An 18,467-nucleotide genomic window follows, 5' to 3' on the forward strand; every position below is an offset into this window, starting at 1 on the left:
ACGAAGAACAACACTACTACCCCCCAATTGACTCTGCATTGTTGTTCAATTGCAAACATCGTCATCTCTCACCATGCGCCCGTCAACCCTCCTCAGCGCTACAGCGCTCCTCCCCCTCGCAATGAGCGCCTGCGAACGCGAATTCCTCGCCGCATTCACATCCCTCTACCTCTCCGCCCAAACCATCGGCAACTCCACGCTCCTCACAAACTACATGCTCCAAAACTTCACCTACACGGAGAACTTCAAGCCCGCAAATCTCTCCGCCGCAACATCCATCATCAACACGCCCCTCAACAGCACCAACTCGCGCGTCTTCCTAGACCCGTATCTCTGCAGCGCGTTCACTGAGATCATCGTGGCAGATTCAAGCCATCCGTATGTTCTCGGTGCGCGCGTGGAGGGCAACGGCAAGTTTGTGACGAAGATGGAGACGCTGGTTAGTGATGAGGGGGATTGGCTGTTCAATGCTACTGGGACGGCGTACTGGAATGAGATGCAGGATTGGGCGCCTATACCGCTTGCGGATCAAGATACCCGCGCGGTTATCAAGGCGGCTGGTGATGCGTACTTCGACCGCTTCGGTAATGTCAACGTTACTATTCCGTTTGGTACGCCTTGCGCCAGGCTTGAGGGAGGTGCGTATACTGATACGAGCATGACGAATGGTGAGACCTGCTCTTTGGGTTTGCCAAGTACGGTTTATGTGCAGGATCGCCGGTATGTGGTTGACGTCGAGATGGGGAGTGTGAATATCTATGTGGGATTCCCGGGGCTGGACAGGGTGAGTAAGACGCCCGCGCCGGATAGCCATACTTTCCGCGTCGAGAAGGGGAAGATTCGGTATGTGCATACCATCTCGACTTGTGAGAGTTTCGGGTGTGGATTGAACGGGACCTATATACCGATCGGCGGCGGCAAGAAGATGGCGAGAGGTATTGCTGCACCGAGGCTTCGAAAGACGAGACGCGCCTTGTAGAAAGATGGTGAATTGGTAAATACGCTTTCTTGTAGCATGTGTTGCTCATTCTGCTATTCTATACTCGTACCTTCAGGTTCAACCCTGTGATACTCCACCGTCCCACAACCAATATACAACTTCCTAGCAACACCGCAGTTCCCGCAAAGATCTGCGCACTGAGATATCCTCCACCATTGCTTTGTATCAATGCTCCTGCGATTGGTGGTCCAATGAAAGTACCCAGCCCTACGATAGCAAGTCCCTGGCCATTCCTCGTGCCTACTTTACTCATGTCCTTTGTCAGCGTAGTCATCACAGCCGGGAAGATACCCTGAAACCCCGAGACGAAGAAACCATAGCACACCGCCCAAGCGTAAAGGCTGGGCTCGCTGTTGACTAGAGGCCAGAAGTATAGTACAAAAGCGGAGACAAAGCAAAAGGGTATTAGGATATTGTAAGGCCCGGTATACTTGTCGGCGAAATAGGATGGTACGATACGACCAAGAACACCGACACCGTTCAGTACTAGCAGGATGTTGATGGAGGTTGCGTATGGTAGACTAAGGATGTCGATCGCGAACGACGAGATGTAGTAGAAGGCGAAGTACTGCCCAAGGGCAATGAGGAAAACTCCCATCAGGAATACACTATAAGGCATTTCTCTGAACGCGCTGAGTTCGAGCACTGGGCCAGACTTCCGCGGAGGTAGTCGTGGTTTCAGTAGCGAGCTGTAACATATCCCCACAGCTAACATCATGAAAGCCATCACCCTGACAGTCCATGGGAAACCAATTCGGGGAACTAGCTGTCGTGCGATCGTTGGGTAGACGAGACCACCCGTCGCACTGCCGCTGGCCATGATTGCGAGTGCCACGCTCCGATTCTTCGCAAAGTATGTGCTGACAAGTCCCAGAACAGGCGCAAACTGCATCCCGTTCCCAACTCCATTCATTACACCTTGCGCAAGGAAGATCTGCCAGTACTTCGTGCACAGACTGGTCATGAACATGCCGAGGCAGGAAACGAGCATGCCAGGTATCACGGACCAGTAGAAGTATCCCGCATCGAAAAGACGCCCGGTCAACATGCCCAGCGAAAAGTGACCCAGCATCTGGAAGCTTCCGATCCAGGATACGGCCGATGGTTCAAGACCCAGGTCGAGCGTGTAATACTGTTGGAAGACGCCGAATGTCGCAATCATCCCCCACGTGTTGAAGATAACGAAGTGGCCCATGAATGCCTGCACCCAAGCTTTGGCACCCCCATCGGGCGGTGGTCCAGGGTCGATGACGGATGCATTCGAACGAGCGGTAATCGTCTTAGCCAGTCCGATTACCGACTTCTTGGTACGAGACGTATGAGATGCGTGTGTTGGTATTCTTTCGATCTCCTCCTCTTCGTGCCGGGATGCGGGTCTTGATGGAACCCTTATTGAGGCGTACGACGCGTCATGATGGCGTTCGTGATGGCGTTCGGTATGCGCTTCTCCGAACTCCGATATCGTGGCTTTCTCCACATCGCGGTTGGCACTCATCTCGATGGACTGGAAGGGATGTCGTCAGTAGCCTGAATTGATAAGGAAGATAGAAGACTACGGCTTCGAAGAAGTGGTGTGGCTGGTGTGCGGGTATACGAAAGAAGCGCATCCTTCGGTGTTTTATCCGACGGTCAACCATCTTTTCGACTCATCGTCCCCACTCTCCGGCCGCGGAGGCTAATTGAGATCCGATGCCATCTTGAGCTTGGTTGTTGGATCTGTATGCATGCTGCACGCAGGATGTCCAATTGCGAAGCTTTGCCTGGAGATATGGGGAAAGCTTGTGGCTGCTTCCCCAAAATTTCGGCAATAACACCGCGCTGGTAAGCTTCGCGCTAAACCAAATTGGTAGTTATCTCGTCGATCACTGGCCCCGGGGAGTCGCGCCCTACAAGTGCCACCAAGTACTGTCGCACGGCACGATATTCTACACCATAATCATGGAGAACTTGATCTAGATAATCATTCTGCGAATACATTACTTCAAAACTAAGTCCCATCGGCTCATGCAGCGGCAACACGTGGTGACCTCGATGAAACCTACTTTCGCCACCATTTGCGCCACCTAGCCATCTGCATCGCATTCTCGCCGTTAGACAACTAATTCGCAAAATTCGGGGAATTGGCGCGCGTTGTGGTCGGTGTAAGAAGGGCTTCACTATCTAGTCTTCAAGTCAGCAACCATCATGAGCGGAAGCGCTGCGACATACCAGTCTGAGATTCGGCCACAGTTTGTACCGACACTGCATCGTCTTCGTTGTGACTTCTGCAGTTTCCAGCCTTCACTTGAGATCGATCAAAGCTTTTAGCATAGAGACGTTCTTCGAGATTCTCGCACATCCACCTTGCAGTGAAGAGCACCTCTTTGAAATGAGTCTGAAACCCCGAATCGTAGAGGCCTGGAACGCTTCTGTGCCATTTATCGTAAAGTGCAATTATGTCCCTATTGATAACAAGGCCGTTCTCTCCCGTGTTCAAATATGAAGATCGAAATGTCGGAAAGGGCGTTAGGTATGTAGTCAGATAGCTGGTACCAAAACCACCGCTTGCATTTCTTGAGATCCATGTGTTGGCATTGTTGAGAACAGAAATAAATCTCTCATCAAGTCTGGATCCGATCTCGACAACAAGGGGCCATTCGTGCTCTTGGAGTCCTTCTCTTTCGATATCCCTCAACAGATCATACGCTTCCTGGAGGACAGGAATGGAATTCGGTTCGCCGTCGAAACGGCATCGGGCGACCCGTGAGTCTGCGTCGTCGATAATCACTCTACATGCCTCGACAGTGTTGTAGCATATGATACGATACGCTGGTCGCTGGGAATGCGCGCCGTTCTTAGTAGGCATTTTGGGGATTGAATGAGATCGGACGATTGATTCAGTCGTTTGCTGTTGCGGAACATGGCCTGGGACACATCAAAAGTATTTAAGTCACCAGCCGTTGATCATTCGTTTGTTTCAGGATAAGAAAAAAACTTAATTACTAGCTTTGAGCGCCAACCGGAACTCCTCTGTAGCCGGATTCCGTTCCATGGTCCATCGCCGGTCCCTGTCGAGCACAACCTTGGAAGTCGGCTACAGCTCATGCGGCTTGGTCTATTACGGTTATTTGATCAGATCGAGTGGAGTGCTTGCTCTCTCAAGGATGTTGACAGAAGTTTAGGCGGTGTTGCGGTGGATCAGGCGAAACGATGTTTCGCGAGAGGGACTGTCTATGATGGATGACATTTCGTGGATACAGCTGTTCCGGGTGCTGGGAAGGAAAGCTCTTATTTGGAAGTTTAGAGCACCAAGTCGCCCAAGCTCAATCAAACGGAGGGGAAAAAAAGAAGTTTGATAGAAGAAGTGAGTTGAAGCTATGGCGGGGATGCCCTGACGGCGGAGAACGCGTAGGGCTCGGTATCAGTAAGAAAGTTTCTTATCACAAACAGGGCCAATTAGTGAAGTCTTCCGGAGGTGATTCCGATGCGGAAATAAATCCATAAGCATGTCTTCATATGGTCTTGTTGGACCCCTCTCTTACCGTGTGCGGTCCCGCAGTCCATCATCACGAACCTCTAGGTGGGATCAAAGGAAGATCTCGTGGACAGTGGAAGCTAGAAAGCTGCATCTATGGTATACTGGTCATTCTTACCCGCCGAAGCAGTAGACGCATACCCAAATCCATTTCAGTCGGCGTAATACGCCTCACCTAATGTAACTTTGACATTAGTAGCTATACCACGCTATCTCATGCCTTCAGATGCTCCTCAAACAACTTCTTCTGCTTCTCCCACTCCTTCTTAAGCTTCTTCACCCTCCCCTTAGCCACATCAGCACCATCCTTATCTTTGGTCGGCAAGCCATCCTCATCCCAAGCACTGTACTCCTCAGTCCTGAACATATCCTTCGGATTGATCTTAGCTTGTTCCGCAAGCTTAGCCTTCTTCTCGGCCTCCTCACGTTCGCGCTTGAGCTTAGCTTCGGCCTTTTGGCGAGCAATCTCCTCTTTCTGTGAACGAGCGGCTTGAAGTTCGGCGTCAACGGGACGGACCATGGCGGGCGCGTTCTCGCGGTCTTCGAGGTAGATGCCGAGATCCCAAAGGTGCGTGTCGCGGAGTTGGTCACACAGGTCGAGGTAGTCTTTTGCTGGTGCTTGCTTCTTTGCAAGGTCTTGTAGAGACTGTTGGAAAGTGGAAAGGACTTCGGCGTAGGGGACTGCTTCTATGTCTTGTTGCTTCGCGGGGCTATGCTGGGCGATGATGGAGTCTAGCTTCTCATTAAGATCGCCGGCTATGGCATGTTGCCTTACTTGGTCGCGTTCACGTGAAACAGCGTATACGTGCTCCTTGGCGGCTGAAGGAATGTCAATGCCAGCCCAGCCGATGCCACCATCCCAGGGGTCGGCTGAACCGTCAAGGCCAAATATCCGAACCATGCGGGTGATGTAGCGAGCGACGTCGAATGAGACATCGTCAGACAGTCCAGCCTTGTCGGCTGAGTTGTATTCGGTGATGAGGCTGGAAATCGCACGCATAGCGGTAGGTGTGTCGAACGAGTCGGCTAGCGCACTAATGTTACATTAGTAAAAGTTTCGATACCCATCTGCTCGTGTCTTACCTGTGTACTTTCTCCTTCGCAGATTCGAGAGACTGTTTCACCTTCTCGTCTTCAGCACCGGTCGAACTGATGTTTGGATGTACTTCGAGATCCCGAACTTTGTAGAAGAAGTTGGTGACATAGCTCTCCCATGATGAACCCGACTTTCGCATGTCTGGTGTGATTTCAATCCCGTCATGCCAGCCTCCGAGAAGGAAGATGATGCGCAAACTCCGGGCGTTCCAATCACCGCGGCTCAGGGCTTCGCGGATTGTGGTGAAGTTCTTCAAGCTCTTTGACATCTTGGATCCTGATATAGACAGGTGACCCATGTGGAGGAAGTAGTTCACCCACTGCGCGCCACCTTCCTTTTGCCAGTAGGCTTCTGACTGTGCTAGTTCGTTGTCGTGATGCGGGAAGCAAAGATCGATACCTCCACTGTGTATGTCCATCTGTTCACCAAGAACGGCTGAAGCCATGACGGAGCACTCAATGTGCCAGCCAGGTCGGCCCGGACCCCATGGGCTCTTCCATGCTGGTTCTCCTGGTTTCGATGACTTCCAGAGCGCGAAGTCGGAGTCGTTGCGCTTTTCCGAGGTCTTGACTGTTGACAGGGCACCTTCGCCATCTGCTTGCAGATTCGTGTCACCTCTGTTCCATGGCTCCAAGCGTGCGTAGTGGTTTCCCTTTCGCTTCTCGAAACTCTCAATATCGAAGTAAACAGATCCATCCGAGGTGCTGTATGCCATGCCGTTCTTGATAATTTTATCCACGAAAGCTACGATATCATCACCGTACTCAGTCACGCGAGTAACGACATCCGGATCCAGGACGTTGAGCGCTCGCATGTCCTCGTTGAAGCGCGCTTCGTACTTCTTGGTGAGTGTTGTGAAAACCGAGTGGTCGCTGGCATCAATAGTTGAACCATATAGTGAGTCCAGGTAAGGTAACAGTACGTCCTCAGCGCCAGCGTAGAAAATCTCTACATCTTCAGGTGTTGTTTTCGATGGAGCCAGCAACGATGTGACTGCTGTGCTGGCCGTCCGGAGGTGCATCTTGATCTTCGCTTCCTTGTCGCCTGGTGGAACGACGCCGTCGACGGACTTGCCCTGGATGACATTGGCATACTTCTCTGCAGAATCGCTGTTGAAGCTACCGATGTTGACATCCTCGCTGAGCAGAGGGAGGTTCTTCTTGACATATGCGTCAAAGGCTTTGATGGTAGTGTTGACAACTTCATCTGTTACAGTTGGGTTATCGGCCTTGAACTTGGCAAGAAGATATTGTTGGCGCCCGCGCAGGATGATTTTGTCGTCAACGTCTGTGATGTTCTGAACGAACTTCAGCCTGTAACCATAGTAGTGGGCCAGAATTCTCCGCAGAATGTCGTTTGTGACGTAATTTCGAGCATGGCCCAGGTGTGCATCGTCGTAGACGGTAGGACCGCAGCTGTACCACTTGACTTCTTTGCCTTCGGGGTCGATAGGTATGAAGTCATTTTTTGATCTCGTCAAAGAGTTCCAGACTTTCAATTTTGCTGGGTTTGAACCTTTTGGTTCCTTCCATGGAGGTTGGGTGCGCGCCGGTGTGGCCATGTTGGCTGCTAACCTTGGCGATATCTGACTCCGATGTATCCAAGTGCAGTTGGTTTTCGAGAGTAGAAGTGGGGAAGGTGATTTGACGGTGCGGGACAAAGACCGGAAAGCAAGTACCATCAATGTGGCGAGAAACGGGATTGTAAGGAGTGACAGGAAACGGTGCTAGTAGTCAGGCCAGGTGTAAGTTGGGTAGCCGCTTACGGTGAGTCAGTAAGTGATGTTCTCGTCACGTTCTGTTGGTGGTCTCTGAGTGAGCAATAAGAATCCCTGTCGGTGAGGGCTTGGCGTTCCCCTCCAATAGCGTCTTCGAAAGCTCCCCGCTGAATATCTTTTTGTTCTCTGGAGCTCCGAGTCGCGATCGCATCATCTCCACATCTTTGGTCTGTCGCGACTTCTCACACCCATGGCGACTACACCTTCCCCGTTCCTTGACCCGGGGACTTGCGCGACATCAAACAACCTCGGTATACTACAATTGCGCCGCGATCAACTTATTCCTGCCGTCTTGAGACCAGAGGCCGATTCCGACTATCCTGAAGGCAAGGTTGAGAACACGCGATTCGGTTCTTTCCCACATAGTACACTCGTCGGTCAGCCCTGGGGTACGCAAATCCTTGCGTCACTCGTTGACACCGGATCGCGCGGAAAGAACAAGAAGCGCAAGAGAGACACCAAAGATGAAGGAGAGGGCACACCAGTCGCCGAGCCGGAAACGGCGAAGAAGGATATCGTGAAGGCTGCCGCAGCGAGTAGTGGTTTTGCGCATCTCATACCACCTACGCCAGAAATGTGGACGATATCGTTACCACATCGTACGCAAGTTGTATACACGCCCGACTACAGTTACATCTTGCAGAGACTGCGCGCAAGACCCGGCGACCACATAATCGAGGCCGGCGCAGGCAGCGGAAGTTTTACGCATGCGTCGGTACGAGCTGTCTACAATGGCTACCCGGGGACACAGGCTACTGAGCCGGATACAAATGGCGACGAGGAGAATGCAGTAGACATGTCCAAGAAAAGGAAGCGCAAGACACGGACTGGCGGCGTATACAGCTTTGAGTACCACCAACCGCGCGCAGAGCAGCTACAGCTCGAGATCAAGGATCATGGCCTGGATCCTCTCGTAACAGTCACACATCGCGACGTATACAACGACGGTTTCAATCTCGAAGATTCGACAGGCCCAGACGCCGACTGCGTATTCCTCGATCTGCCAGCGCCATGGCACGCCCTCAAACACCTCACGCGCTCCCCTCCCTCCTCCGCCGCATTGAAGTCCGTCGCTTCAGACCCATCCACACCTGACGAACCCGCAACCGAAGCACCACCACCGAACACTTCCTCCTCAAGACCCTTCCGCAGCCCCCTCAACCCGCGAAACGCAGTCCGCATCTGCACATTCTCGCCCTGCATCGAACAAGTCACAAAGACCGTCTCCGCCCTCCGCACACTCGGCTGGGTGGAAATAGACATGGTAGAGATCAACGCCAAGCGCCTCGATGTACGTCGTGAGCGCGTCGGTCTGCAAGAAGAAGGTGTTCGCGGCGGCAATGCGCATCCCGCAAACGTCCAGGAAGCGGTACAAAGACTCAGGGACGTGGAAGGCCGTGCGGCAGTATTCCACAGCATGCAGCGCGAAAAGCAAGAGGAGGTTATGCGGAAGGCTGAGGCGCGGAAACGGGGGGAGAACGTAGACAAAGACGGCGTGGGCCAGGGCAAGAAGAAGAAGATGGAAGGCGTTCCGCCGAGCAAACACGACAGGCTTGCTCAGTCGAAGAAGGACATGGAGAGCAGGACACTGTTCAAGGAGGGCAGGCTGGTGCACAGGACTGAGCCAGAGCTCAAGACACATACCTCATATCTTGTCTTCGCCGTACTACCACGAGAGTGGACTAAGGAAGACGAGGAGAAGGCGAAGAGGAAATGGGGCTGAAACTTGAGCATTTGATATCAATGGAAGATACCCAGATTACGAAAACTATTCTTCAAAACAGGAGCTTTGTTCCTCATTCCTAGAAAAAGGCATCTGCCTAAAACTAACACGAACACCTCCGACGCTGCCATTTCTAGACACCCACTATCCCCAGACAGCGTCCTTCGCCCTATGACTTCCACTCCTCCCCGGTGGTGTGCTGATACTGTGCGTCCAAGCCTCGTTTCCATCGATGAACAGCCTGTAGTTAACAAAGCTCTGCTCTCCGTGTTCAGGTGTCGTAATCTCTACAGCACCAAACTTGCTGTTACCGTCAGGAAGGTACTTGAGGCATACATCCTCGTCATCTGTCTCCTTGTATGTCCGGAAGGGTAGATAGAACATGCTCAACGGACTGGTGCTGAACTCGTGTACCGTAGCGCTCGTAGGCCACTTGCCATCCTTCGGTGGTGGGAAGGACGTAGCAGCGAACTCGTGACGATCACCGCTGAGGACTACGACGCCGATGTCGTGCGCAGAAGAGAGGTCCCATGCAGCTTCCAGGATACGTCTGCGCTCATATAGATGCCCGCCCCATGTGTCTTCCGACCCGAATTGCCAGTTCTTTGTGAAGGGTGTACCCGTGACAATGAACTTCCAGTGAACGCCCGGAGGTGGTAGTTTATGTATCCAGTCCAGTAAATCCGAGAGCTGCTGGGCACCAAGCATAGTTTTTGTGGGGTCGGAAGCGTCTTTGCTCGCGGGGGTACGGTATCGTCGGGTGTCGAGGAGGAAGAACTCTGCTGGGCCCTGTGTGAACGAGTAGTAAGTGACGCCTTCGCGATGAGGAGGAGGATTGGGCGCGGCGTTGTAGTGCGTGAAGGCGTCGTAGGCTGGGACTGCTACACCCGTCATGTTGCTGTTCCAGTCATTGTGAATCTCATGGTCGTCAATGACGTGGATCCATGGCAGGTTCTCGCTCACTGCCGGCCACGATGGCGAAGAGTAGACCTGTCGGTACTCGCGTCGGTATGTTTCGACATCACTACCCTGACGGTGTGGCACATCCACGTAGATGAAGTCACCGAGAAACAGCATGAAGTAGGGCTTGAGCTCTGGTAGCCAGCGCGCTAGGTGCTTCATGCCGGGGAATTCGAGAGGGTGCTGGAAGGGAGTGTACGGGACGCGAGGCTTGATGCAGCTCGAGTGTACGAAAGTGTATTTGTTGTCCTTGAGCATCGATATGCGACCTGGTTTCGGAGCAGTTGTGAAGGTGCCTGATATGTTTCCGCGCGAAGTCTCGACGATGTACTCGTAAGGCAGATCGGGTCGCAGGTGTTCGATGTTCATAACGGTCGTGAAGTCGGTCTCGTTGGTGAGCCAATACTCGGGTTGGCTGGCGCGATGGGTCTTGTGCATCCACGACCGTTCGGTTCCATCGATGGAGCGATAGAGGACCTTCACGTCAAACGCGTACGGCTCTCGCACCAAGATCTTTGCGCTGTTCTCCGAGACGTAGCCGACGCGTGCAAAGCTCGCATCATGGCATTGGTGGAGTAACGGAGCGCGATAGACGACGTCCAAGGCCATTGCAATCAAGGCCATGTTGATGCCAAAGGTGATCCAGCTCCACATGGCTGATGAAGGACTCGGGAGCCCAGTGAGCAGTGTACGCAGCACCTTGGGTTCCCTTTCCTCATATTGGACAGTCTCTTGGACGTCAAGCTCTTTCAGCGGCTCATCATCGGCACCGTCAATGAGCTGTACTTCTTCGCTGGAGTCATCGCCGCGTCCACCGACAGTCTCCTTCACGATGATGTCGAGTTCATCGGATATGACCTTGTATTGTGCCGTGTCCTGGAAGCTGGTGAAGAAGGAGGGGATGTAGACGAGCGTGAGGGCGGTCGCAAGTGCAGGTACGATTGTTGTGGGTATCTGCAGAACGGTTAGCTACATGCATCAAGCTACTCGTTCTCTCCTCGTACATACCCATCGCAGGAAGATCCATATGCTCAGACGGAGTGTCAAAGAGCTAATGAGGGTAAGAACATCGCTCGCAGATGCCATGTTTGCTAAGCGACAAGCATCACTCGGCAAAGGTTTGACGAGGAGAGATGCGCGTCTCGAAGCTTGTGAAAGTGGAGCCATCACCAAACGCGAACCAGCATGACGTCGTTGGCGCTAAAGACGGAACAAGCTAGCGGTTCTGCGAACGCGTCTGTGAACGTGTGACTGTGCCATTCACTCATACCACGCGATACAACCTTGCAAGATCCCTCGCGTTCTCAAAAATATTGTCACGCGGGTATCATCAATGGCCTAACAGCAAAGATGGACGCGTCTTACCTATCTGAGGGTGCATGCCCGGGCTGAGTTAAGCGACATGCATCTTCAGCTCCTCTACCCGTCAGGCTGAGATACTGGCACATCCTCTTTCCCCGCTTTCCAGATCTCCGCCTCCGATATGCGACATGCGTCTCATCAACACAAGTACTCGGAAGTTCGAAGAGTTCATCGGCACATCAATCCCCGCATATGCAATTCTCTCTCACACCTGGGGTAAAGAGGAGGTGACTTACAGAGACTACGTTAAAACCCGCGATGCCTCCATGAGACGCTACAAGAAAATCCGCATGACTTGTAAAATTGCGGAAAAGGCCGGGATAACGCATTGCTGGATCGATACCTGCTGCATTGACAAGAGTAGTAGCGCTGAGCTTACGGAAGCTATCAATTCCATGTATCGATGGTACAAAGACGCCAAAGTCTGTTATGTTCATCTGGAAGATCTGGCTCCAACCACAGCAACAAGTGTCGCTACAGCGAAAAGCGTCGATTTGTCGAAATGCCGCTGGTAAGCTCGACCATTGCGTCCACGCTTCCCATACTGAGCACACTAGGTTCACGCGTGGCTGGACTCTCCAAGAGCTGATTGCGCCGCGCGATATCCGATTCTATGATGCCAAATGGAATTTCATTGGTCCAAAAAAGGATCTGATTGATGACTTGTCGACTATTACTGGCATTGGCGCCGGAATCCTGATGCATGAACAGTCATTGGACCTAGTATCAGTGGCAGCAAGGATGTCTTGGGCGGCAAAGAGAGAAACTACGCGGACTGAAGACATGGCGTACTGCCTTCTTGGAATCTTCGACGTGAACCTTCCGTTGCTGTACGGCGAGGCAGAGAAAGCTTTCCAGAGACTTCAAGAGGAAATCATTCGTTCGAAAGCCGACCTCAGTATCTTTGCTTGGAAATGTACCCCGACCCCAGGAGTTGATGAATGGACGCTTACTGGTGTTCTCGCGCGGTCGCCACAAGATTTCTCGCATGGTCATGTTGTGGAACGCTTGTACAGGAGGGAAACCCATGATTTCGCCATCACCAACGTCGGCATCAAAATGCGTCTACGAAACCTTTGGGCACCAGACTTCAGCTATGTTATGCAGTTGAACAGCTATTCGGCCGTTACAGGAAAACACTTGGCACTGAGACTGCGCAAAGTTGGTCCAGAAATGTACTTGAGGAAGGGGCCATACGATCTTTTGGAGTATACTACTGGCGCCTTCTCGGAGAGGCGACCTGTCGATCGATACCTCCTTACCTCCATACCGGCAATTCCAAGGTTCTCGGAGTGGTTGGATCCATCAGCAAGGTTTCAACACGCAGGAAGGCTTTTGTCCTTCATGCGACAATTTCCCATCCATATCAAGCTTCCACCGACATTCAAGTTGATCAAATTGTGGCCAGCTGATCGTTGGGATCAAGAAGACCGGCTGTTCTTTCTCTCTGGCGATTCACGTTGGGATACGTTTCAACTGGACCTACGGCATGAGATCTCTTATGTTGTCAAATCCTCTGACGGTACTCTCACTGATAAGACTCTAACCATTGATTTTACCCTGTATGCCTTGGGATGGTCTCATATACAGCTCGACGCTAAAGATCGTGCTTCATTCGGTCTCGTAAGCCGTCTGGAACATTGGACAAGCGTTGACAAAATCTATCGGTGGATCCTGGACGAGGAGCCAACCACAGCTGCAATATCCAGGTGGTTTAGAGCGGAACAGATGCCGAGACACCAGTGGATACGCTGCGATATACCCCAGACCGCTCGTAGCCTAGTCATAAAGATCGAGAGTACACTGCATGACACTGTCACTTTGACAGCGGAGGAATTGCCCAGCATCGACGTACCAGAGCGAGACACACAAGACTGGCCTGCGTTTAGGGACTCCTAGGTCAATGTCACAATTTGCTGATATATATGTACTACACAAGTCAGATATCTCTCATCGTAGTCATTCCCAAATCTACACCTTCTACCAAGTGTTCATACATGATAGGCGACGCATCGTGTCCAGTAAATCTCGCATTCTCAGATGTCACATCATCGCCAAGAGAACCTATTCATTACCACCCCTATTCCTCAGCACCTCCAAACTCCCCACACTATGCATAAGCCAAACGTTGTCACCCTCCTGAGTACATATGCACTCTCATACGGACAGTATGAGCGAATCATACGATCAAACTTGGGATCCTCAATTGCGTTTATCTCACGAACGATAACACCCCCGTTTCAAGGAGGAGAATAAACACTCATTCACAGCGGATAATAGAAGTGATAAATCTAGAAGCTAACATAGCATGACGATCTTGCGAGCTTTTGGTTCATACCCGTGTAAACTGCAGGGCGCCTGTCAATTCCTTTGTTACATAGGGTACACACCTTCATCTTTGAGATCTTCGAGGAATTCATGTTCAACATGGAAGTGGAATTCGGCGACAGCACGAACAAACCATTGAGGGGTACGTACAGAACGCATGATTTGAAGGTTAGTGAGGAGCTCAGGATTCGTCGGCAGATTCTTGTCATCACATACCCGGCTACCCAAAGTACTTTCAAAGTCATTGCAATCGGATCATCACGAGACGAGCGCGCAGACAAGAAGACGAAAATAGTGGCACGTCAGACGAAAGTGTTAGGCTTATGACGCAGTAATGATGAGGTCTGATAATTGCGGCGAAGGAAGTCAACATGGAGGCGCAGGGCTGCTAAGCTACCCGCGTTGACATGGAACGAAAATGTCCATCAAAGGTTTTGTTCCATGAAACTGCGATGACGAAAACAACGATGATATCGTCTCTCTGCCTCTCAACCTCGGCATCCTATCAGTCACAATCCACCCGTCTCATCTCCACACGCATCGCTCGCGGCCGATCAAACAGCCCTCATACTCCAACGCAGCCACAACCACATTCACATGCACGCCATCCATCCTCACCTCCGCAATCACAATCACGCGTTCCTGCATCATCCTCCTCCTCCACAAGCTTATCTTCCTTCGACGCCGTTTGTCATGCGGCCAAGACGCTCTTTCCTTTTCCCAGAAAATATGAGCGCATTCGCGGACCCTAACGTGTTTCACCTTGACGAAGGAACAATCATAACACGACACGGAACGCGACGTAGCACGACGCGACATGAGACGGGACGGACGACGGCAAATATCAACACAGTACAGTAATCAACGCACCCGTTGTCGTCGTAGTCAGTCGTGGTCGTAGTCGTGGTCGTGAGATTAAGCCCCATCCCGGCCACAACCACCCACCCAGGTACGCACGCACCACACGGAGAAATCTTACATTCGAAAGGAAGAAAGGCGGCAAGAAGGGCGATCACAAGGGTATCGTCGGAACGCTGTTTCTGCCTGGTAAGTTTGAGATGAACGGGTATCTGATCGGGGTCGGTGGTTTTCACGGCGAGATAAGGGAGGCGGCAGCGCCGAGTCAAGTCACGAACATGCTGTCGGACGTGAGGGTCCTTTTTGCTCGTCAATTTCGGACGGCGGGTTATAGGCAGGGATGGGGCGGATATTGAGATCGCCTGAGTGAGGCTGTACTTTTTTTCTCTCTATCTCGTGTCTATCTGGCAGGTGGGGTGCGTCGTGGGTGTGACCGTGACCGTGTGATGGTGGAGTGGAGAAGGGATGGGCGGTGGGTGGGTGATGGAGTGGAGTAAAACGGTCGTCGCGTCGGGGGATAGAACGGTGTTTATTGCAACTTAGTCAGGATAGCCGAGCATGAATGCTGAGAGTGAGTCGAGATAGTCATCCCATTGGTGGTATGATTGAGGGAGCGACGGAGGGGAACGCATGGACTACACGTGTACTGTAGTAAAGGCAAAGCAAATTCCCATCATTGTCGCACTGCAGGTATACGCGGAGAGGGCGTTGTCAAGTCTTTTTCCTCCGGCTCTAGTAACTGCTCCGGAGTACTATCGTTTGCATACCCGAGTAAAAAGCATACTGAGTTCACACATCGAGCCGACACGTACGCTACACATGTCGGGTGTCTGTAAACTGTCGGTGTTAGCCGATAGGCCGCATGTTTCGTGGTCCAGTTAGTTTCCTTCTGTTCGCCTCGTTCGTCTTCCCTAACAGGGACAAAACAAGGGTACCTGTCCCCACATCAATCACCCTGCGATAGCCAAGCCCAAAGAAACACAGCGCAAAAACTGGGTCTTTGGTCGCCTTCGGTCCGCGGCAAAGCAGGGTGTTGGTGGGGACGGCGGAACTCAATCGGTCCTGGGAATAATGCCTTTTTTTCCGGAGCCGAACGTGTTGTAGGAAGAGGAAACTTGGATTTTGAGAAGTTGAGACCCAAGGTCCACTGTAGAGAGGGTCTGGCAACGTCATATTGGACCGTGGGGTTGGGTTCGCGAAGGTTTGTTGATGCCTGGTTATGCTGGGAAAGTTTGTGATTGGAAACCTGGTGGTTGGGCTGCGTGATGTGGCGTCATTGTGCATGCGCGCTGGCGATGTCGTTGTCGCAAGTTGATGGCGTGACAATCCGGAGTACCGTGAACATGTACGTCACAAAACAAAGGTGTTAGCCACGATCATGGGTTCTGGTGGAGCGATGTGACAGGCAAAGTGTTGTAAGCGAAGTAGATTCTATTTCTCTCATCTCGCTAAGTGGCGACGACTAATTGGGATATCATGACTGTTCGTTCCGAAACAAAACAAAGTCAGGCTGCGAGCTGAGCGACAAATTGTAAATGACAAGAAAATATGCATGCTGGATGCGATGATAGCGACAGATGGATGTGTGGCGGCGAACACTTCGCGATTGCCAACGACGGAGTAGCTGAGAGGGTATCGTAACCTCTAGGGGACAAACAGGAACGGAAAGTAGAGGACAAGGAAATGCCATGTCGTGCGCCATGGGTACACCGGGTATTATGCGCTAAGGTTGCTTAAGTGCCAAGGCGGCGAGCAGGGAAGAAGGTAGTGGCTGGTAGAGTAACATGTACAAGGTAGTCGCATGTTGGGTGGTTCGTCTATGCGTTTATGCGAGCGTTTCGAAACAGATTGGGTTCTTGATGCGTTCATAGGGAATCCATGAAATCCATTAGTGACTTGCGTCGTCGGATTGCGCGGCTCTTGATACTGGACGTCGCGTCATCGGTCTCGCTGCCAGGGAACTCTGGGATGACGAGTGTAGGCTCACGCTCGTTGGCGCCCCGGGCTGTCATCCTGCCCATGGTGGTGGAACGCTTCTGCTGCATAGTGCTGAGTTGCGGGACCGGAGGCGCGTTTTCGGGTGTGGGTGCCCGCTTGGACTCGCTTCCGCGAGACTTGGGTCGGAGGATGGTAGATGCGCGGCGGAGTTTGTTTGGGCTGGAGAAGTTGTCTGAGCCTTGGATGGGTGCAGTCATGGGGGTCATGGGCGCTGGTGTCATTGGTGTGGTGGGGGCTCCTGGGGCTCTGCTGTTGATGCGAGAGTCGTATGGCTTCTTCGCTGGCGAGATGGCAATCTTGGCCAGAGAGAGCTTCATCGAGATCGACCGTAACCGTCGGTGCGCAGCAGGCTTCTTGATGATGGGCGATGCAGCGCTCTTGTTCTGGGTCTCGTAGGGGTCGGAGCTGAGGAAGGATAGCGCGGGTGACTGGGGAGTCAGTGGGGCGAATTGTGATTGCCTATGCGATTGGTACGATGATTGTGATGTTTGTATCCGTGACAGGTCGAGACGGGACTTTGTGGGAACGTATACGGAGGAGCGAGCGGAGGTGGAGGGCCGGCGAGGTGGCTCGCTTGGTGCAGGCGAGTAGCTGCGACTTGATCCAGTCTGGAATGACGATGTGAAGGAAGCGGAGTCGGGGTATGTGGTAGGCTTCTGGGTGATGGGGCTGTGGCTGGTAGAGGGCCGTCGGGGCTCGGGGTCGGCGACGGGTGATGTGGAGCGAGACAGAGGTGGTGAAGCCAGGCGGCTTGTGGGCATGACCTTCATAGACAGGCGCTGTGCCTCGTCGGCTTTGCGTAGCTTGCTGGCTGTGGTAATTGGGAGCAGGTTCGCGACGGAAGCCGAGCGCTGCTGCACCGTTGGGCGATCGACAGGTGAGCGGGAGTCGACCTCAACGACCTTGGGACGACCTGCATTCGCGTAGGAGACTAGCACGGCCATGTCGCAGCTCTTTCCCTTGTCCCATCTCGACACAGACATGGTCCTGGCCTTGCACTCTTGTGAGAGGTCGTGGACAACCACATCATCGTAGTCATATTCTGATTCAGAGGCGGAACCGTCGTCGGCAGTGAGGTCTTCTTCGCTGGAGAGGTATCGCTCTTGGAAAACTCTGCCTTCCTTCTTGGTGGAGGGACTCGAGGTTTGGCCCGCGGCAGAGTCTATGCGCAGGGTGTCGGGAGCATCGTCGCACAGGTTGGGGCTCGAGGCGGCACTGTCAGTACTAGAGCGCTGTGGGCGGGCGACAACTTCAGGCTTGTCGAAAGTCCACTGCTTCAATTGCGAAGTCACAGCAACGTCGACCATGATTGCGGAGGGAGAATGGAATTGCACCTGCGTGGCTGGTTCGGTGGGTGATATATCGGACAGGCTATCGGACTGAGCGGCAGCCGGGACAGTTGAAACCAAGGCGTGCAGGTGCTACGCGCCAATGGTCGGAGACGTGTGCGTGGCTTGGGAACACAGGCAAGCCGGCGCTGAGTGAGACTGGCTGTTGCACGGGGTGTTATGTTGGAGTGAGAGATCTCAGATGGTGTTGGCACTGAGGGGCACTGTATGTAGGCGTGGTGTGCAGTAGGGTGGGTTGAGAAAGACCGACGCTATATTACGCACATTGGCGAGGGCTGTATATATTGCAGCACTTTCCAAGGCTGCCCACCCCTGGCAGGCGTCGAGGTTTCAAGTACAACCGAGGAGCGAGGGAACCCAAGAGTCAGTTCACCGTGTCGGTGCGCCATTCATCATCTCACGCTGGGCTAGCACAGGCACGCTGCACTGACGCTTGAGGGCTGCATGGCGCACTCGAACTAGCAGACGTGCGAAGGTCGGAAGAAGCTGATGTGAGTGGCCC

The 18,467-nt window shown here is 52.7% G+C and overlaps 6 protein-coding genes across 6 annotated transcripts; 2 read left to right on the plus strand and 4 right to left on the minus strand.

The window, feature by feature from the left end:
* Window positions 1-73: 73 nt before the first annotated feature.
* J4E93_005651 (uncharacterized protein) lies at window positions 74-979 on the plus strand (the record flags this gene model as incomplete). Its single annotated transcript, XM_049343571.1, has 1 exon — window positions 74-979. The coding sequence occupies one exon, from the start codon at window positions 74-76 to the stop codon at window positions 977-979; it is 906 nt and encodes a 301-aa protein (XP_049199664.1).
* A 58-nt stretch (window positions 980-1,037) lies between these two features.
* Window positions 1,038-2,495, minus strand: J4E93_005652 (uncharacterized protein; the record flags this gene model as incomplete). The annotated part of the gene is made up of 1 exon (XM_049343572.1): window positions 1,038-2,495. One exon carries the CDS (start codon window positions 2,493-2,495, stop codon window positions 1,038-1,040), a length of 1,458 nt encoding a protein of 485 aa, XP_049199665.1.
* A 2,233-nt stretch (window positions 2,496-4,728) lies between these two features.
* Window positions 4,729-7,171, minus strand: J4E93_005653 (uncharacterized protein; the record flags this gene model as incomplete). Its single annotated transcript, XM_049343573.1, has 2 exons — window positions 4,729-5,548; window positions 5,598-7,171. 2 exons carry the CDS (start codon window positions 7,169-7,171, stop codon window positions 4,729-4,731), a joined length of 2,394 nt encoding a protein of 797 aa, XP_049199666.1.
* A 406-nt stretch (window positions 7,172-7,577) lies between these two features.
* On the plus strand, window positions 7,578-9,110 carry J4E93_005654 (uncharacterized protein; the record flags this gene model as incomplete). Its single annotated transcript, XM_049343574.1, has 1 exon — window positions 7,578-9,110. One exon carries the CDS (start codon window positions 7,578-7,580, stop codon window positions 9,108-9,110), a length of 1,533 nt encoding a protein of 510 aa, XP_049199667.1.
* Window positions 9,111-9,254: 144 nt separating this feature from the next.
* J4E93_005655 (uncharacterized protein) lies at window positions 9,255-11,156 on the minus strand (the record flags this gene model as incomplete). Its single annotated transcript, XM_049343575.1, has 2 exons — window positions 9,255-11,024; window positions 11,079-11,156. 2 exons carry the CDS (start codon window positions 11,154-11,156, stop codon window positions 9,255-9,257), a joined length of 1,848 nt encoding a protein of 615 aa, XP_049199668.1.
* Window positions 11,157-16,483: 5,327 nt separating this feature from the next.
* J4E93_005656 (uncharacterized protein) lies at window positions 16,484-17,923 on the minus strand (the record flags this gene model as incomplete). The annotated part of the gene is made up of 1 exon (XM_049343576.1): window positions 16,484-17,923. The coding sequence occupies one exon, from the start codon at window positions 17,921-17,923 to the stop codon at window positions 16,484-16,486; it is 1,440 nt and encodes a 479-aa protein (XP_049199669.1).
* Window positions 17,924-18,467: the final 544 nt, after the last annotated feature.

The sequence above is a fragment of the Alternaria ventricosa genome, assembly GCF_023758065.1.
Source record: "Alternaria ventricosa strain BMP 2768 chromosome Unknown scaffold_8, whole genome shotgun sequence".
Lineage (NCBI taxonomy): Eukaryota > Fungi > Ascomycota > Dothideomycetes > Pleosporales > Pleosporaceae > Alternaria > Alternaria ventricosa.